This window comes from Eumetopias jubatus, unplaced genomic scaffold, assembly GCF_037043125.1.
Source record: "Eumetopias jubatus isolate StellerSeaLion01/CBP00866 unplaced genomic scaffold, mEumJub1_p1.0 scaffold_13, whole genome shotgun sequence".
Classification (NCBI taxonomy): Eukaryota; Metazoa; Chordata; class Mammalia; order Carnivora; family Otariidae; genus Eumetopias; species Eumetopias jubatus.
Genome location: NW_028274819.1, coordinates 7,965,837 through 7,985,833, shown reverse-complemented (window position 1 = coordinate 7,985,833; position 19,997 = coordinate 7,965,837). Strand labels below are relative to the sequence as shown.

The following is a 19,997-nucleotide window of genomic DNA, read 5'->3' as shown; positions in this document are numbered from 1 at the left end:
CCCTGCTTGTGTTCCCTCTCTCACTGTCTCTCTCTGTCAAATAAATAAACTCTTTAAAACGTAAACAATAAAATAAAATAAAATAAAATAAAATAAAATAAAGTATTTGTCAACGAGACACAGTTTAAATGACGATGGACTAGCAACACAGTAGAATACCACACAGCCATTACAAAGGCAGAGGCCAGTGGTTCTGAACAGAAAAGAAGCAGACTGTAAGATATTTCGAGAAGGATGGAGGTGCACAGCCCTGTGTGTATGGTTGTATCCACCTGTTACAGACAAACATGGCAGCTGCATCTCAGAAAGGACACAGAACATGCTGACAGGGGGAGCACAAAGTAGGTGTTGGGAGTGATGAGAGGGAGACTTGATTTCTTCTCTATACCCTTATGCACTCTTTTTTTTTTTAAGATTTTTATTTATTTATTTAGAGAGCAGGGGGAGGGGCAGAGGGAGAGGAAGAGAAAGAATCCTCAAGCAGGCTCCCCACCGAGCAGGAGGTCTGATGGGGGGCTCGATCCCAGGACCCTGAAATCGCGACCTGAGCCGAAGTCAAGAGTTGGATGCTCCACGGACTGAGCCACCCAGGCGCTCCACCCTTCTGCGCTCTTGACATTTTTGACCATGGGTCTGCAAACAACTTTCAAGGGAAAATCTAACCGCAGGCAAGGGACCACTCACTGCTAGACTCTGACGAACATCCCTCAAGGGCTAACTGAGCCTTGAAATCCTGGGATCTCTTTGTCACCTGCTGAGGAGGCCCGTCCCTCCCTCCCCCTCTCCCTGAAGCCTCCCTGGGCCTGACCCAGCTGGAGCGAGTCAGAGGAGAGGGTTGAGGGGCAGCCAGGCGTGTGTGGAGGGACGGATGTGAAAGCCATCGTTGACACAGTGCCTGCCTCCGAGGCTTGAGGAAGGGTGTGCCTGGGAGGTGTTGAGCAAGGCAGGGGCCCTGGGCAGCCAAGGGATGAGGCCCAGTCACCGCCCTTGGCTAACCCCAAGCAGGCGCTCTGGGAGGACTTCCTGGGCTGGAATCCTCGGGGGAGGGGGTGCAAATAGAAGTTAAGATCCACGGAGGGTCAAATCTGGATGGACCCTTGATATTAATAATACCTAAGATAACAACCACACCGGGGACCATGTAATGAATGCTTCAGCTGGGCCCCAGCTCATGGAATCCTCATAACAACCCTCTGAGAGGATTGTCTGCATTTCCAGATGCGTCTCAGCAGGGATGAGCAATGGTTGTGTTCTCCTGCCCTGCATGCCTTCCCATTGCCTGGTGAGACCTGGCTCGCCGTGGCCGGGAGCTCCTCGCTCTTTACACAGTGGCCCCACTGCCTTCCTTCGGTTGGTTCTACCACTTAATAGCCGTGTGACTTTGGGCAGGTTAGTAACCTCTCTGAGTCTCAGTTTCCCCCTCTGTGAATTGGAGACCCTTAGTCTTTAGGTCACATGTTATTAGTCCAACACAAATAAGTCAATAAGCCTAAAGTACTTTTTTTTTTTTTTAAAGATTTTATTTATTTGACAGAGAGAGATAGCAAGAGCAGGAACACAAGCAGGGGGAGTGGGAGAGGGAGAAGCAGGCTCCCCGCGGAGCAGGGAGCCCGATGCGGGGCTCGATCCCAGGAGCCTGGGATCATGACCTGAGCCGAAGGCAGACGCTTAACGACTGAGCCACCCAGGCGCCCCTTAAAGTACTTTTTTAAAAAAAGGTTTTATTTATTCATTTAACAGAGAGAGAGAGAAGAACAAGCAGGGGGAGTGGCAGACAGAGGGAGAAGCAGACTCCCTGAGGAGCAGGGAGCCCAATGTGGGGCTGGATCCCAGGACTCTGGGATCATGACCTGAGCTGAAGGCAGACGCTTAACTGAGCCTCCTAGGGCCCCCCCTTTTTTTAAGATTTTATTTAATAATTTGAGAGAGAGAGAGAGAGGGAGAGAGAGAATCTCAAGCCGACTCCATGCTGAGCACGGAACCTGAGGCGGGGCACAATCTCATGACCCCGAGATCACGACCTGAGCAAAAACCAAGAGTCTGACGCTCAGCCAACTGAGCCACCCAGGCGTCCCAAGCGTGAAGTTCTTGTAACCATGACTGGCTCCTGGTAAGCCTGTTTGCCATGGTTGTTATTACCCCATATTTCATTAAATCTAAGATGTCATCCATTGTAAAAGATACCACTCAGGGAAGACAAGAATGCTGCCAGTTGACTACGTACCAAGTCTCTTTCATCACTAGAACCTTTATTTTATACTTCCCGAAGAAGCTCTTTTTGACTTAGATGGAGATTCTCATCATATATAATTTGGAGGCACACACAAAAAGGAAACTAGAAGCAAAATAAGTTGTTTTACGGTGTTTGGAAAACTCCTTCCCATTTAGAGTCCGACGGAGACGGAGGTGTGATGTCTGGGTTTCACCACCACCTCCTCCAGTGAGCCATGGTGAGTGCTGGAGCGCAGCCCCCCGCCCCCCAGCTATCCATAAGACAACCCTGAAACCGGGGCTCTTGGGTGGCTCAGTCATTAAGCGTCTGCCTTCAGCTCAGGTCATGATCCCAGGGTCCTGGGATCGAGCCCCGCATCCGGCTCCCTGCTCCGCGGGAAGCCTGCTTCTCCCTCTCCCACTCCCCCTGCTTGTGTTCCCTCGCTGTGTCTCTGTCAAATAAATAAATAAATAAAATCTTAAAAAAAAAAAAAGGCAACCCTGAAACCAACAGCTGCAGGAGCTGTTGCAAGCCAGCTTCGTGACAGATTTCTGCTTGGGGAGTGTACTGACAAGTCTGGTTCTCTTCCCTGGGGGCTCGCACCCTTTAAGTCCCCGGGGTTAAGGGAGGGCTCACTCAGCTCTTGCCTCTGGGCCTTCCTTCCAAGCTGCTGATGCCCTTTCTGCGGGGTTTGCTGCTTCTGAAGTGTGGGCACGAGCAGGCAATGACAACTGTCAGGACTGCAGCCAGCCAGAAAGCAACTGTACCATGTAACCCGGTTAGGAGATTTAAGTAGGAGCAAGAAAGGGTCTTGGAATCCACGACACATGAATAATCTCTGAACTTTGCGCTGGGCGGGGCTTCCAGCCACCGCAGAGCCCCGGCACATTCTGTTCCTGCTCCTTTCCTCCCCTCTTTGCCTTCTTCACCCAGTCATTCCCCATCTCAGCTTCCTCGTGTAGCCCCCCGCCAGGATGCCTTCCTTGACCATCTCCGGGAGTCAGTCCCTTCACTGTCCATGCACATAGTATAGCTACAGTGTTACATTTTGAGTGTGTGTGTGATTTTGGGGGGCAGCCATCTCCCCAGTGTACCGAGGCTTGTGGGTGCGGGGACTAGGTGACTTCCACCACATCCCAGTATCTAGCTGTGTCTGGCAAGGTGCTGGTGGATGAAAGAATGAATGGAGGCCCCATAGTGCGCAGTGGGGGACCTGGGAGGTCCTCCTGGCCAGTCTACGAGACATGCTGCACGCCTCTGCGCTGCAGGGCGGCGGGGGGGTGGGGGTGAGCAGGAGACAGGCTGCCGGCCTTTGCACTACACCACTTCCCTCAGAGGCCAGAGAGCAAGCCTCTTCTTGTACGGATGGGAAATTGAGCCCTGTGAGGTCACATGTCCACGGCCCAGACCTCCTGTCTCAGTCCGGTGTGCAGAGAGATGGGGGAGGGTGGGGCAGAGGACGGGGGCTCACTCCTGGCTGGGGTTTGGAGGAGATTTGCCCGGGCAGCGGCATCTGACACAGGCTTCCCAGGTTGGGAGCAGAGCTTGGGTGAGTTTGAGAAACACGGAGGGGAAAGCGAAGCTGGGCAAATCAGAAGAGGCAGGTGTGGACGCCCAGACTCACCACACAAGGCCCAGAGTCCTTGCAGAGGCCCTGGAAGATACGAGGCTGAGGTCTCCATCGCTAGTTTCGTTTCCAGAGGGGTGGCAGACTCACCCGCCATGGTCCCCTGAGCCAGGAGAGCGGCGGGCGTCCCTCCCGGGTGGCCCTGACCCCACCTTCCCCTGCTAACCACCATGCCAGCTCTGTGGCCCTGCGGAGATGCTGGGAGGATGTGGGGTGGCGAGGTGGGGGCTGAGGCAGGACTCTGGGGGTGCAGAGGCCCGCCTGCTCCCGGAAGGAGGAAGCTGCACAGGGTGTCTGTGGCTGGGCCCCGGGATCCCGGACCAGGGGAACTTCCTCTTCCTCTCAGGGCAGGTGTAGCTGCCACAGCCGGACCAACACCCTGGCCCTGTCATGGATGGGGGCAAGGGGCCCAGACTCAAAGACTTCCTGAGTGGGAGCCTGGCCACCTGGGTGAGGGGGCAGGTGGGAGGCGGCTGGGAAAGGGAAGTGAGCAGCAGGGAGGGGCTGGTGCTGGGTTTGGAGGAGGGTCCGGCAGAGTCGGGGGGGGGGGGGGGAGGTGCTGAGGGCAGGGGTGGGCACAGATGTGGGGCTGGAGAAGTTGAGGGAGCCGTGGGGCAAGGGTCAGGGGCATTCGGGGAAGAGGTGAGGAGGAGGCTGCGTGGGCTCAGGGGGCAGGTCCGAGGGGCTGGGAGTCACTCTGCTGGGAAGGGAGTTCCTAACCGGGCAGCTGACTTGTCTCGGCTCCCCACAGGCGCTGGGACTGGCCAGCCTGGTGGGAGAGGCGGAGGAACCTGAGGGGGAAGAGGAGGAAGGAGAGGGGCCCCTTTGCCCAGAGAAGAAGTTCTTGCATCTCAGCGATGGGGCCCTGCTCCTCCGGGTGCTGGGCATCATGTAAGAAGCCACAGGCCTGCCTAGGAGTCTGAGGTGGCCCCTCCCTACACAGACTACTGGGAGGAGCTTGAGGGCTGGTGGGTGGAGCCTGATTGGGGGAGGTGGGGCCTTGATGGTCCCCCTCCCCCACCTAGCTCCCTGTGCCCACAGAGCTCCTAGTTCTCGAGGGGGACCTCGGGTGGTCGGGGGCTGTGATGCTCCTGCATCCTGGCGGGTGCGGAACCTGAACCACCTGTGGGGCCGGCTGAGGGACTTCTACCAGGTGAGGGGCTGGGAAGGGGAGGCTGAGCCTGGGAGGCCCCTGTGGGAAGGCCCTTCTCCTAGGTCCTGTCTCCTCTGCCCCCAGGAGGAGCTGCAGCTGCTGATCCTGTCGACACCCCCAGACCTCCAGACGTTGGGGTTTGACCCCTTCTCAGGTGCTCTCTCTTACTACCCCTTCCTGCTTCTATCCCCTCACCCCACCCCTAACTTTTTGTGGCTTGTGCTCTGCAGAGGAGGCAGTGGAGGAGTTGGAAGGCATCCTTCGGCTGTTGCTGGGGGCGTCAGTGCAGGTGAGCAGGGAAGGGAAGGGTAGGGTCCAGCCTCTGCGGGAGACGAAGACGTGGGGGATTCCCGTGCTGGCATTTCCGCCCGGTCTCCCTGCAGTGTGAGCACCGGGAACTCTTCATCCGACACATCCAGGGCCTCAGTCTTGAGGTCCAGAGTGAGCTGGCTGCTGCCATCCAGGAGGTACTTGGGCTGGTCGATAGCCTGGGACTGGCCCTGCCACCTGGGGGCACCCTGCCCCTCACCTTCCTCTGCTGAACTGCTCTCCCTACCCACCCAGGTGACGCAGCCTGGGGCCGGTGTGGTGCTGGCACTGGCTGGGCCCGAGCCTGGGGAGCTGGAGCCTCCGGAACTGGAGATGCTATCCCGGAGCCTGCTGGGGACTTTGTTAAGGCTGGCACGGGAGCGTGATACGGGTGCCCAGGTAGGGCGCTTTGTGATCCAGGTGGAGGAATGGGAGGACTGCGGGGACCCAGATTTGGGGGTGGGATGGAGTTTGGGGCCCAGATGTGGGGTTGGGGATGAGGGTCTTGGACCAGCAGAGCTTCATGAGCCAGATGTGGCTTGTTGTGACTGGGGCGCATGGGATAGGTTACTTCTGGCTTCTGACCCTCGACTTCCCACAGCGTCTGGCTGAACTGCTGCTGGAGAGACAGCCGGCCCCTTTGTTGCCAGAGGCTCCTGCCAGGACTCCCCCAGAAGGCCCCTCACACCACCTGGCCCTGCAGCTGGCCAACACAAAGGCCCAGCTGCGGCGCCTGAGGCAGGAGCTGTGAGTACCCCCGTCTGGGAAGTAGGCCTGGAGGGAGAGGGGCAGATTAGACGTGGATGGAAACGGGTGGGATCAGGCCTGTGGGTTTTGGGTCCCCACACCCCTCCAGCGTCCCTTTTCTTCAGGGAGGAGAAGGTCGAGCTGCTGCTAGACTCCCAGGCGGAGGTGCAGGGTTTGGAGGCCGAAATGCGACGGCTCCGCCAGGAGGTGCGCTCAGACGCTCCCCGCTGCTGCCGCATTCCCTAGCCCTCTCCCCACGCCTCCCGTGTCCCATCGCCTGCCGCCACCCGGGCTCCTTCCCCTCCCTAATCCCTCTGGCCCGCGGCTGGCCGACCCCACCTCCGCACCTTCTGGCTCAGGCCCAGGCGCTATCGGGACAGGCCAAGCGGGCCGAATTGTACCGCGAGGAGGTAGAGGCGCTGCGGGAGCGGGCCGGTCGCCTGCCCCGCCTGCAGGAGGAGCTGCGCCGCTGTCGCGAGCGGCTACAGGCGGCCCAGGCTTGCAAAAGCCAGCTGGAGGTGAGACGGGAGGCGGGGCCTGGGGAGGGCGGGGCGCGGGGCGGGGCCTGGAGGCGGGGCCTGCTGGGGTTGGGGTGGGCCAGGACCGGGGGCGAATTTGGGCCTGGAGAAGAGAGGGCGAGGTCAAACGGATAAAGCAGTCGTGACCAGGAGAAATGGGTGAGGTGGTGTCTGGGGGAAAGGCCCTCTGGAGAATGGGGCGGATGGAAGGGAGAGGTGGGGGCCGTAGGTTAGGGTAGGTCCTGGAGAGGAGGGTGGGGCCGAGTGCAGGGGAGGAACTGTCTGGAGAGAGCCCTTCGCAGTGGAGCCTAGAGGGATGCCGCCCTGGGAGGGAGTTCTTGGGGAGAAGGGGCGGTGCCTACACAGGAGGGGGCGGGGCCAGGTGCTGGGGAAGTGGTACCTGGATAGACCCTGGAGAGGGAGGGGCAGGTGGGAGGGGGAGGCGGGGCCTGGAGAGCATAGGGGTGCAGGGTCAGGTGAGGGAGGGAAGGCAGTCTGTGGCCCTGGAGTGCTTGGGGGCAGCATCACATCCCGGGTGTCTCTGCTCCCCACCAGGAGGAACGGGTTCTCTCCGGGACTCTGGAAGCCTCCAAGGCGCTACTGGAGGAGCAGCTGGAGGTTGCTCAAGAGCGCTGTGCTAGGCTGCATGAGACTCAGCGTGAGAATCTGCTGCTGCGGACCCGTCTGGGCGAGGCCCATGCGGTGAGATTGCCCGAGTGACCCCCAGTCACTCTGTCATCTGTGACCCCTGGTGGCCCCAATGGTCCCCCAGAGTTCTCTAGAGCACCCTGTGACCCCTGACTCCTTGTTTCCCCTAGTGATCTAGCCCACACATTGGCCTGGCCGTGGTGGGGAAGGCTTGTCTGACCCTGCCCTTCCCCCAGGAGCTGGACACTCTGCGGCATCAGGTGGAGCGCCTGGCAGAGGAGAATGTGGAGCTGGAGCTGGAGCTTCAGCGGAGCCTGGAGCTGCCCCTGGGCTCTCCCCGGGAGGGTAGGGCCCTGGTAGAGGGGCTGCGGATGTGGGGCTGGCTGCCTCTTTTCCTGCAACTCTAGCGGGGATGGCTTCTGACTTCATTCTCTTCCCAAGGTGTTGGTGGGGGTGGTCTATGGGTGTGTGGGAGGAACCAGGGATCATGGCAAAGTGTAGGGAGGGGTCCTAACCTCATCTCATATGTCCCAGCACCCGTGCCAGGAGCAGCCCCCTCACTTCATGATGAAGTGAGAGAGGCAGAGGCCGGGCGGCTGCAGACCCTGGAGAGGGAGAATCGGGAGCTTCGGGCCCTGCTGCAGGTGCTCCGGGGGCAGCCTGGGGGCCAGGTGAGTCCCCTCCCCCAACCCTTCTAGCAGGTCCTTCCTTGCCTCCTCCTGGGGGCTTAGCCCTTCCTCTCATGTACCCTCAGCACCCCCTGCTGGAGGAGCAGAGCGAGGACTCCTTGGTTCCAGAGCTGGATGTGACTCCCCAGACTTGCCTGGCCTCAGACCTGGGCCCCCAGGTTTTGGCTGGCCAGGTGGGGGATGAAGGCACCCAGGCCTTGGACCTGGCTCCCCCAGTATCAGACTCGGCCCTTGAGAGAGTAGCTGTGCCTCCCCAGGCTTCTGACTCAGACCCACAGGTGATAGAGAGACCCCTCCAGGTGGCTGCCATGGCCCCCCAGACCTCAGACTTGACCGTCCAGGAATCAGGCCGCGCAGTAGCAACACAGGAGTCCCTGGAGAAGGCTGGGCGTGGAGCCCTTCTCCAGACCCCGAGTGCTGTGGTCTCGCCTCAAGTTGCAGGGGTGGAAATTCAGGCCGAGCTGTTGGGAGGAGAGACTGAAGAGTCAGGGCCCAAAGCCCAGGTGCTGAGACAGAGGGGCCCTGCAAGCAAGCCTGGACCCTCAGAGCTCAGCCTCCGTGGGCAGCTGGAGGAGCAGGAGACCCCAGGCCAAGGGCTGGACCTACCCCAAGGGCAGAGAGGGGCCAGAGAGCATGAACAGAAGCTGGAGGGGATGGTTGGGGACCCAGGCCAGCAAAACCCACAGCAGAAGTCAGAAGGGGCGCCGGAGGCCCAGACCTGGGAAGGGCTGATCCCAGGGGAGATCCTGGCTGGTGGTGTCCCAGAGCAGGAGGCCCTGAGGGAGGAGGTGGCGCAGCTAAGGAAAGAGGCCGAGGCCCTTCGAGCGGAGCTAGAGGCCCAGGCCCGGAGGCTGGAGGCCCGAGGCACGGAAGCTGCCCGCCTCTCTGAGGAGCTGGCTCAGGCACGGAAGGCAGAGACTGAGGCCCACGGGGAGGTGGAGGCCCAGGCCCAGGAGCAGGCTCGGCTTCGGGAGGCCGTGGAGGCAGCCGGCCGGGAGCTGGAGGCCGCATCGAGGGAACGGGAGGCATTGACAGAGGCCCTGGCAGCCACAGGCCGAGAGCGGAGGCAGTGGGAGCGCGAGGCGCCCAGACTGAGGGCCCGGGCTGAGGCAGCTGAGGAGCGGCTCCAGGTGCTGGAGAACGAGGGCCGCCAACACCTCAAGGAGGCTGAGAGGGAGAGGCAGGCCCTCAAGGAGGTATGTTGGGGCTCACAGCCTGGGATAGGAAGCGGGGTTCTGGGTCAGTTGCTGGGGTTTGGGTTATTCATTCCATCCGTGGCCCTGGAGTGCTCGGCACCTAGCTGGGGCTGGAGAGTGAAAGGTGAAGTCCACCCCTGCCTTCTGAACCGTGCTTGGCCCAGGGTACAGGACCGATGTCCTCTACCTCTGGTGGGGTGGGCTGTAGGAGGGGATAAGAGTATGGCTGTGGAGCCAGACTGCCTGGATGCCCATCCTGGATCTCCGACTGTGGTAGCTGACCCACCTCCCCCCATTCCTCCTTCCCTAAACTGGAGGTGCTCTTCATCGCTGCCTCATTGGGTCTTTTGGAAGACCAAGGGAGATAACTGTGTGATGAGCCTCGTTTATGCTGGGCAAAGGCGCAAGACATGTTGATTATTTTTTTAAAAAGATTTATATGTTTACTTTTATTTTTTAGAGAGGGGGAGAGGGGTAGGGGAGAAGGCGACAGTGCCTCTCAAGCAGACTCTAGCCCAGTGTGGAGCCCAACACGGGGCTCCCTCTCACGACCCTGAGATCATGACCTGAGCCGAAATCAAGAGTCAGATGGGTTAACTGACTGAGCCACCCAGGCGCCCCCAGACATGTTGATTATTATTACTATTATTTTAAAGATTTTAAAATTTATTTTAGAGAGAAAGAGAGAGCAGGGGGAGGGGCAGAGGGAGAGGGAGAGAAGTAGGCTCCCCGCTGAGCAGGGATTTCCAACACCCCCCCCCCCCCCCGCCAACGTGGGGCTCGATCCCAGGACCCCGAGATCACGACCTGGGCTGAAATCAAGAGTCAGACACTCAACCAACTGAGCCACTCAGGTGCTGCAAAGGGTGCAGGAGGCCATGGGGGAGGGAGCTAGTGCCAGGGTGGGGGCAAGGAGGCTTTGGAGAAGATTCCTAGGAGGGGTAAAGATTCCACTAGGTGGGAAGGCCATTTCATTCAGAGGGAACGGCATGTGCAGAGACCTGAAGGCATTAACGCTGCTTAGGGGCCTGGCAGGTGCGCGAACAGGGCCAGAGAGACGTGCTGGGCCAGCCTTGCTGGTGGCAGTATTCCGTCCCCAGGCAGGGAAATCCACCCAAGCGTGTGGGCAAACCTGTGCGAGGCTGGGTTTGAGGAGGGTCCCCTTGGTGTGCAGGGGAGCCTGCGGCCGGCAGGAGGCAGGTGAGGCTGCCTGGGGCTGGGACAGGGGATGGAGGAGAGAGACCTGGAAACCCCTTCATTCGTGGGCTCATGCATGTTGACAGGGATCTCCTTGGCGCTGTACCAGGCAGCCTAATGCCCTTACTGAGGGAGGCTCTCAGGGTCTGGGGTGGAGACAGGGCTGTGCAGGGAGCTGTGGGAGTCCAGGAAGCACAGTGGACTCAGGCTGGGTCATGGCAGGGAAGGCTTCCTGGAGGAGGAGAGAGAACTGCAGTGAGCCCGTAGGAGGCGCAGGCGCTGCTCCTGGGTGTGGAGGGTGTGAGGGGGGAAGTGGAGGGAGGCTAGGCAGAGGATTCACTAGCAGGTTCCTACTGGGCAGAGCCTCGTCTTCCTTTCAAGCTAAGGAAGGAGTTGTGGTTGTTCTTGGGAAGGAAATGACCTCCGTGACCTTCACATGAGGGCAATAACCTTTAAACCCAGTGGAGCGTTGAAGGGAGCAGAGTCATCAGGTACTCATGTTGCAAGGCCCCTCGGGGGAAGCTGAGGAGACTAGGAGGCAATGGGAAGGTTGTTCAGGCCAGGGGGCCTCATGCTGCTGGGGGACAGTGTGCTGCAGACGAGGAATCGGATCTTCCAGCTGAGCAGTTTCCAGTCTCATCCCTATTGTCCAGATGAGGACACTGAGATTCAGCGAGGAGGAGTAATTTGCTGAGATACCCCTCGTGCGGGCGGAGAGGAGCGGGGAACACAGTGTTGGGTTGACCCAGGTTAGGCATAGGGCAGGGCAGGCCTGGGGAGTGGGAGAATGGGGGTGTGGGCGGGTAGGTAAGGCCGAGGGGGGTCTCTGGGCTTCACTCTGTAGGATGTGACTGAGAGATGCTGTCAGGCAGACCTGGCTTCTAGCCCAGATCCCCTGCCTACTGGCTGTGCAGTTAGGGGCGAACTCCTTAACCTGTCTCCTGGAAAACTGGAATACAAATGACCTGCCTTACAGGATCCCATAACACTGTAAGACGATGAATGTAGAGAGCTGGGGGCAGCTGTGGAGTGGCAATGCCGGCAGGTGGGCCGGGCAGGTGAGGGTAGGGGGAGGTGCAGGGGAGGGGAGGGTGTGCTCTGAGGACTGAGCCTGAGGAAGAGCCTGAGGACAAAGGGGAATTTTGTGAGATTTCCTGGGCAGAGCAGTTTCTGGTGATGACTGGGTGTGGTGTAGGAGGAGGTGGCTTAGCCCCGGGGAGGTTGGGGAACCGAGGGTAGGTGGCGTCCCTGTGGGCTGGAAGTGCAGTGGGGCGGGGCGCTGAGGGCCACGGCCAGGGCCTGGAGGGGGCCAGGGCCTGGAGGGGGCCGGTTCCGCGGTCTGGCCTCTTCAAGTCTCTTCATTGGTACCCCTGTTCTACCCTTAGCCCTTGGGCTCTCGTGGAGGCGGGCCAATAGGAGGCAGGGGGACTTGTAGTTTTTCAGTGAGAGCCTCCCTCTGGGGGAGGCTCAGTGGGGTTGCAAAACCGGGAAGATCAGAGCAGAGGCTGTAGACTCTGTGTCCAGAGTAAGGTTTCGGTAGGCAGCTGGTCCCAGTCGGCCCTTCCTTGTGGTTTCATCCTGCCAGGGCCCCCGCACTTCAGAATGGTTTGGCCTGTCTCCCTCTGCGGCCCACTCTGCCCCCTTCCACAATGGTGTGGCCCAACCGCCACAGGATGCCTGGCCTGGCCTGGCCTGCAGCGTCTCTCCCCACCCGCCAGCCCCCACTGTGGTTGGGCCCAACATTCACCAAGTTCCTGTGCTCTGTCGCCCTCCCCCTGTGGCCCAGGGCGCTCTTCAGATCTGCCTCCTCCAAGCCCCTCTTTCCCTCACGTGGCCCGCATGGCCTCAGCACGTAGGACACGGCTAGCTGCCACTGGGCGCACGAGGAACCGCGGGCTCAGAGAGGTAAAGACACTTGCCTGGCGAGTGTCTCTGAGTCCTCCAGGCTTACGATCCCCGTCTTTCGTCTTCCGTAGTCACTCCGCAAGGCGGCCAGGCTTTGCTCCCCATGGGGGAGTGGAAGCCCAAAGGGGTAAAGATCTTGGCCCAGGGTGGGGCGCCTGGCTAGCTCCATCAGTAGAGCACGTGACTCTTGATCTCAGGGTCATGAGAGCTTACTTAAAAACAAAAACAAAACAAAACAAAAAAGATATTTGCCCAGGGTGACAGAGGAAGGACAGAAAGCCAGGTCTCCAGATGCTCAGGCCTTGGAATCTGGCCCCCCCCTGTTCCCCCCTCCCCGGGTGAGGATGGTGGTCTTCCCTCCTGGCCCTGAGCCCCCTGTGCCTGCCCTCAGGAGCTAGAGAAGGCCGTGGTGCGGGGCCGGGAGCTGGGGGCGCGGCTGGAGCACCTGCAGAGTGAGCTGAAACAGGCAGCTCTGGAGCGCCAGGAATTTCTGCGAGAACAAGAGTTCCAGCACCAGAGGTGGGGGGTGTCACCCCAGGGGCAGAGAGGGGGCAGCTAGGGCTTGGGGAGGGGTCGGTGCCACGGCTTCTCCTGGCAGGTACCAGGGCCTAGAGCAGCGGCTGGAAGCTGAGCTGCAGGCGGCGGCCACCAGCAAGGAGGAGGCCCTGAGGGAGCTCAAGACCAGGGCTCTGCAGCTGGAAGAGGAGCTGGTCCAGGTAAGGCCTGCGGCCCTGGGCGCCTGGGAGCCTCGTCCCACCCGCCCTCCGTCCTGCCTGCGGACAGCGGGGGCTGCGTGCGTTGTGCTCCATCCCTCCAGCCCCGCGCTGGTCTTGCCCCTTGATTTTGGACTAGTCGCTTGCCTTGTGCCCCATTTGGGGGCCGATTGGAGAGCGCCCCATGCTGGGGGTCAGGCAGACTCTGCCCAGGCCTTGTAGTCTTCTGGGGGGCCTTGTTTCCCTCGTTCCTCCAACGGACAGACCCCAGCGGCTCTGCTCTGAGGTGCTGGCTGTGTCTCTCTGGGGCCTCACCACTCCCCAGTGAGCTCAGTTACTGCCCTTGTTCTTGGCTGGCCATTGTTTCTGAGGCTCCCAGCTCAGGGCTGAGCTCCGGGTTGTGGTGGGGCGCAAGACCAGGCAAGGACAAAGGCCACCATAACACGGGGTGTCAGGGGACAGCGGGCACCCAGCAGAGCCCCTAACGCGTACATGTAGGCTTGGTTAGGGGAAAGTCGTGTTGAAACTGGGGCCCGGAGGAAGAGCAGGGTGGAGAGAGAAGTGGCCCGGGCAGAGGCCAGTCCCTGCCGCAGAACTGAGTGATGTGGAGCAGGGCAGACAGAGAGTGACAGATGGACCTGTGGGAGCCAGGAGCGTGGGGGTGGGGGACCCCGTGACGGAGGGATGGGGCAGCAGTGCTGCCCAAGGGGTCCCTGCACGATCCTCCGGCCTCCTCCACGCCCCTGTGTGACCTCCCGGGGCCTCTCTTTGCAGCTGCGCCAGGGCCCTGAGGGGCTGGGGTCTGAGGGGCACGCTGAGCTGAAGACCCCGGGGGCCCAGAGTGGGCGGCTCATCGAGGTGGAGCGCAGTGTGAGTGTCGACCGTGGCAGGCACGGGGAGGGGGTTGCCCCAGTGGCCTGGCCCCTGCTAACCCCCCTCCCTTCCAAATGCAACGAGCAGAATGCAACGCTGGTGGCCGAGAAGGTGGCTCTGCAGGGGCAGTTGCAGCACCTGGAGGGGCAGCTGGGGAGCCTGCAGGGGCGAGCCCAGGAGCTCCTGCTGCAGAGTCAGCGCGCCCAGGAGTGCAGCAGCCGCCTGCAGGTGGGTGGCGGCCTGGGTGCCTTGCCCCCTGCCCAATCTCAGGCCCCCTTTCCACAGCTGCCTGCCCTTTTCTCTGCCCTAGCTCCCAGCTGGCTGCGCTACCTGTTCCCTAGTCCCTGACCTCTGAACCACCCCATTCTGCACCCCTCTAACCCCGCTCCTGCTCACTTCCACTTGCTCCTTCCCCTCGAGCCTTCCCCCTTCCCCTCACCTCTGTGCTGTTTTTTGGCCCAGCTCTATCCCTCTCAACAGCCAGCCCTTAGTCCTTTCCTCTTTCCCTGCTCCTACCCCGGCCCCATCTGTCCCACCCCTGCCTAGTGCCTCTTGCCCTCCCCTCCACAGCCTGGCACCAGCGCCCATCTCCATGATACCGCTCCCCTCTCCTTGCCCACTCACCCCCGCCTCTGCTTTCTGCTCCCTGTCACCCCTGCTCCAGCGCTCGGCCTCCTCTATAGTTCTCTCTGTATCCTCTGCCCTGCCCCTTGCCTTTTGCCCCCTGTCCCTTACCCCCTTTGGAACTGGGATTGCACCCCCCTCCTCTGTCTAGGCTGAGAAGTCTGTCCTGGAGATGCAGGGCCAGGAGCTGCATAAGAAGCTGGGGGTGCTGGAGGAGGAGGTGCGGGTGGCGCGGCAGTCCCAGGAGGAGACCCGGGCGCAGCAGCAGGCTCTGCTGCGGGATCATGAGGCCCTGGCCCAGCTGCAGCGGCGGCAGGAGGCCGAGCTAGAGGGACTGCTGGTCCGGCACCGTGACCTCAAGGCTAACATGCGGGCACTGGAGCTGGCCCACCGGGAGCTGCAGGGCCGGTGAGCCTCCCCCAGACTCCCGGCTTCTCTCCCCAGCACTGCTGGCCTTGGTGGCTCTGACCACCCCTGGCCCCCTCCCCAAGGACCACCACTCAACCCAGCCACCTCTGCTGCAGTGGTCTCACGTGTGGCTGGGCCCCGGGGTGAGCTCACCCTGAGGCTCGTTCATCATGGGGAGTGGTGGGCACCTCGCCTGGCATTCTGCTCCCTCGCTTTATTTGGGGGCCGGTGCTTAGGAGAGGGCAGACTCCTAGGTCCATATAGTCTAGCCGCCCGCTTGCCCCGGCCCCAGGTCTCTGCAGCCTTCTCAGTCCCTGTGCATCCCAGGCACGAGCAGCTGCAGGCCCAGAGGGCCAGCGTGGAGGCGCAGGAGATGGCCTTGCTGGCGGAGCGAGAACGCCTGATGCAGGACGGGCATCGGCAGCGTGGCCTGGAGGAGGAGCTGCGGAGGCTGCAGAGTGAGCATGACAGGTACCACCAGCCCTGGCACAGCCCCGCCCCTCTCGGGCCGGGTCTCAGTGTTCCTGTCTGCGAAGTGGGTTGGTGGTGGGTTAGTCACCGTCCCTGTGGGGTCCCGCTTTGCCTCCTCTTGCCCAGCGTGGCCTTCTGGCCCCTACTGGGGGGCCTGGGAGGGGGTTGAGTGCCCTTGGAGAGCATCTCTTCTGGACTGTGCAGGGCTCAGAAGCTGTTGGCAGAGGTGTCTCGGGAGCGCGGTGAGCTGCAGGGTGAACGTGGGGAGCTGCGGGGCCGGCTGGCGCGGCTGGAGCTGGAGCGGGCCCAGCTGGAGGTGCAGAGCCAGCGACTGCGTGAGTCCAACCAGCAGCTGGACCTGAGTGCCTGCCGGCTGACCACACAGTGCGAGGTGTGGTGAGGGATGGGTGGTGGCTGGCTGGGGGCTGGAGAGTTGGGGGGTGTGGAAGGTAGCCACCCTGAGCCCCCTTAAATCCCCCACCTGCCCTACCGCCTGTTCCATCCCCCCAGCTATTGACAGAGCTTCGGAGCGCCCAGGAAGAGGAGAACCGGCAGCTGCTGGCTGAGGTGCAGGCGCTGAGCCGGGAGAACCGGGAGCTCCTGGAGCGCAGCCTGGAGAGCCGGGACCACCTGCACCGTGAGCAGCGCGAGTACCTGTGAGCATGCCGTGGGTGGGCCCAGCTCGGCTGCCGGGAGCGGGAGCGGGTCCCCGAGACCCCTTTGGCTGCTCATGGGCAGATGCCCAGGGGGTCCTGGGAAAGGGCCGGGGCTGATCGCCCGGAGCTCAGGACAGTAGCAGTTTGCCAACACGGGAGCACATCGGTGTGCTAACGGCAGGCAGGCTTGTGGCAGTGTGTCCTGAGCCTCGCTCTTGCCTGGCCTCACGCCCGCCTCCTCCCTCCTCATGCTCGCAGGGACCAGCTCAATGCGTTGCGCCGTGAGAAGCAGAAGCTGGTGGAGAAGATCATGGACCAGTACCGAGTGCTGGAGCCTGGACCCCTGCCCCGGACCAAGTGAGGGGCCCCTCCGCCCCCTGAAGCCGGGGATCCTCCCACCCTCTGCCCCTGCCCTGCCCTCTCCAGGCCCCGAGGAGGGTTTGCCTGGCCTTTGCCATCCCCAGCGTGGCCCTCTTGTCCCTCCTTCCTCCCTGGCCTTACCCCTCTTGTGCCCTCTTGCCCCCAGGAAGGGCAGCTGGTTGGCAGACAAGGTGAAGAGGCTGATGCGGCCCCGGCGGGAGGGGGGCCTCCATGGGGGGCCACGCCTGGGGGCCGATGGGGCTGGCAGCACCGAGAGCCTGGGGGGCCCCCCAGAGACGGAGCTCTCCGAGGGCAGGGAGGCAGATGGGACAGGTGGGTCTGGGGGCCGGGTGACCAGGGTGGTCCCTACCCCGTGTGTCCTATCCCCACCCTGGTGCTTGCCAGCACCTCTCGTCTCTCCCTTCGTCTAGTGTGGCTTGCACGTGTACCCCACCCCCCCGCCCTGCGTCCCTGCCGCAGCCCCTTCAGCCGGCACCTCCCTCTTGCCGGCGCCGCCACCCACCGCGCCCTACCCATCCACAGCGGTGTCTAGGACCTCAGAGTGGCAGGGGACTTTAGTGAGAGGTCACTTATCCCAGTCAGCAGATGAGGAAGCCGAGGCCCAGGGAGGGGACGTGCCTTGCCCCAGGTCACACCGTGAGTTAGTGTCAGAGCCAGCACAGGCCAGCCTCCTGTCACCACCCTCCTTCCCCCAGACCTTACCCCTGCCTCTGCAGCCTCTTCTCCTTGCTCCTTTGCAGCTTCACCCCACCGGCCCCTCCACTCTGCCCAGCCCCTTCCTGCATTGCTCCACACCCTCCCTGCCAATGCTTCTTGCAGGGTCCCCTTCTCCGGCACCCATGCGCCGGGCCCAGAGCTCCCTCTGCCTGCGGGATGAGACCCTGGCAGGGGGGCAGCGGCGGAAACTCAGCTCGCGATTCCCTGTGGGGCGAAGCTCTGAGTCCTTCAGCCCCGGGGACACCCCCAGGCAGCGATTCCGACAGCGCAGGCCGGGCCCCCTGGGCGCGCCCACCTCCCATGGCAAAGGTGAGAGACGAGGGTCCCTGCTCCCATTTGCTCCCCAGCTCCCTTGGACCCACTAAGCCCTTGGCTTTCTCCTGTCCCTTGGGTCTCTGCACAAGCCCTGCCCGCCTCTCTGCTCTGGTCCCCATGGCCCATTGGCTGCCTTGTGCACCCCCAGGACCTGGCGTGGGTTGGGATGGCTCCATCGAGACCCTGTCGGAACACAAAGCAGATGCTAACGGAGAGGGTGAGTGGGGGTATTTGGCCTGCCTGGGGCCCCTGGCTCATTCATTCATCTACTTGACAATGAGCCTTTACTGAGTGCCAGGTGATGTGCTAGGGCTACAGCAGGGGATACAGCTGGGAACATTCTGGTACAGGAGGGAGATAGTAAACAGCGTGCATAAAAATAATAATTATCTACAACGGCCCTGGCCAGTAGAAATATGATGTGAGCTACATGTATAATTTAAAATTTTTTAGTAGCCTCATCAGAAAAGTAAAAAGAGACCGGTAAAATTAATTTAATTTTTTTAAAAAGATTTTATTTATTTATTGGAGAGAGAGAGAGACAGAGATAGCAAGAGAGAGCATGAGCGGGGAGGAGAGGGAGAAGCAGGCTCCCCGCTGAGCAGAGAGCCCGATGCGGGGCTGAATCCCAGGACCCTGGGATCATGACCTGAGCCGAAGGCAGACGCTTTTTTTTTTTTTAAAGATTTAAAAAAATTTTTTTTTTATTAGAGAGAGAGAGTATAAGCAGGGGTAGCGGCAGGGAGAGGGAGAGGGAGAAGCAGGCTCCCCGCTGAGCAGAGAGCCCGATGTGGGGCTCGATCCCAGGACCCTGGGATCATGACCTGAGCCGAAGGCAGACGCTTAACTGACTGAGCCACCCAGGTGCCCCTCCCCCCTTTATTTTATTTATTCAGGTAAAATTAGTTTTAATAACATTTTATTTATCCCATTATACTGGAACTGTTACCATTTCAATCTGTAGTCAGTGTGGAAAGTCATTAATGAGATGTTTATTTTAGTTAATTAATTAATTTTTATTAATGAGATAGTTTATATTATTTTTTCCTGCTACGTCCTTGAGTCCAGCGGCTGTTTTACATTCCAGCACATGGAAGTTCAGATGGGCTGCATCTCAGGTGCTCGGTTCTGCACTGGGCGGCTCAGCCCCAGAATGTTAGGAGGTGGCAATGCTCTGGAAAGAGAGAGCGCGTGGGGAGGAGATCAGGAGCGCTAGGTGGGGCAGGTTGCGAGTTTGACTACGGTGCTTAGGGTAGTCCTCAGAGAGGAGGTGAAGTGGGAGCAAAGACTTGGAGGTGAGAGTTTCCTGTCAACATCCCTGGGGACGAGCATTCCAGGCAGAGGGAACAGCCGAAGCAAAGGTCTGGCAAGTTCGAGGACGGGCAAGGTGGCCAGTGCAGCTGGAGCGAGGAGGGGGGAGCTGAGGGGAGCTGCAAGGGGCAGGCAGTGGGGGCAGGGGCAGAAGGTGGGGGGCCCTGGGGGCCTCCTCGAATGCTGGGAGCTCCCAAGGGAGCGGCCTGAGTTGAGCCTTCCTCTTCAGGCCTCAAGGTGCAGGAGCCGGAGAAACGCCCTCTCACCCCTTCCCTCAGCCAGTGACACCATGTGGACGGGGGGCTTGGGAGTGCAGTCCTTTCACCACCAGAGTGCCGGTGGGGGTGTCCGACAGCCCAAGAATTCGGGGATACAGTCCGCCTGGAGCCAGTCCTTGGATGAGGAGGCCTGGGCCCCCAGCTCCTCCAAGGCCTACTCTGGGGCCCTGAGATGGAGCTGGGATAAGCCTGTGGACAGAGGGGACGGCTGGTCCCCAGGAGCAGCTCCTCGCCAGGGCACCGGCTCTGCTTTGCGGCCCTCGCTGCGGAGGCCGGCTCCGGGTGACCCCCCAGCTGAAGGAGACAGGCAGAAGTGGGCAAGAGAGCTCGCTGCCTGGTCCGGGCAGGGAGCCAAGGACCATTCACTGGGGAGGGTGACCTGGGCCCATCTCTGAGCTGTATCTGGTTTGTGAGGGACATGAAAATAAAGCTGGGGTACGACCACCTGAATTTGTGCTCTGTGTCTAGTGGTGGTATCCAGGAGTCCCAAGGCACCCACCATGCACACAGCCGAAGTCTGTGTGGGCTGGGGTCCGTGCCCATTGGCTTCCTCACCCTGCCCGGGGCGGTGAAGGGCTTTCTTTGAGGTCCGGGCTAGTCAGGCTCACTCGGATATCCCAGTGGTGTGGGGAGGTGGGGTTCTGGGTAGCCCAAGTGTGGGCTCCGCCTTTGCTTAGAAGGTGGGGTCTGGGCTCCAGTGAAGCCCCAGAGGCTCCGCCCCCTCCCTCCTCCCTCCTTTTACTTCTCGCCTTCTCTTACTTTCTCCACCCCTCTGGGGTTGAGCTGCTCCCCAGTGGGTTCTCAGCCCAGTGGGATGTCACCTAGGCTGACGGGCTTTCATGGAGGGACACAAGAGGTGGGAAGGACACTGGTCTCTGACCAGAGCTTCCAGAACGACGCCCAGGAAAGGGGCAATTAGGCTAGGGGGCAGGACGTGAGTCAGGGCACCCAGGGCCGCCCAGGGTAGGGTGCGGCTGCCAGGGCTGAGGTGAGGCAGCCTGAATCTGGGGGTGGGCAGAGCTGGGAGGGGTGACCGGCAGCAGCCTGAC

At 61.1% G+C, this 19,997-nt stretch overlaps 1 protein-coding gene across 2 annotated transcripts; it reads left to right on the top strand.

The window, feature by feature from the left end:
* Positions 1-3,656: 3,656 nt before the first annotated feature.
* On the top strand, positions 3,657-19,043 carry CCDC88B (coiled-coil and HOOK domain protein 88B). 2 transcript variants are annotated; one of them, XM_028118009.2, is made up of 28 exons: positions 3,659-3,761; positions 4,186-4,289; positions 4,591-4,730; positions 4,881-4,992; positions 5,077-5,146; positions 5,223-5,281; positions 5,376-5,459; positions 5,557-5,700; positions 5,903-6,048; positions 6,174-6,255; positions 6,408-6,566; positions 7,122-7,268; positions 7,451-7,559; positions 7,749-7,885; positions 7,969-9,099; positions 12,593-12,720; positions 12,800-12,917; positions 13,689-13,784; positions 13,875-14,015; positions 14,563-14,819; positions 15,147-15,290; positions 15,495-15,681; positions 15,801-15,946; positions 16,205-16,303; positions 16,473-16,639; positions 17,147-17,353; positions 17,508-17,576; positions 18,900-19,043. In XM_028118009.2, the coding sequence occupies exons 2-28, from the start codon at positions 4,230-4,232 to the stop codon at positions 18,953-18,955; spliced, it is 4,395 nt and encodes a 1,464-aa protein (XP_027973810.1). In that variant the 5' UTR covers positions 3,659-3,761; positions 4,186-4,229; the 3' UTR covers positions 18,956-19,043. The 2 variants fall into 2 exon arrangements, with proteins under 2 accessions (XP_027973812.1, XP_027973810.1); XM_028118011.2 differs by lacking the exon at positions 4,186-4,289 and having other exon boundaries at positions 3,657-3,761; positions 4,865-4,992.
* Positions 19,044-19,997: the final 954 nt, after the last annotated feature.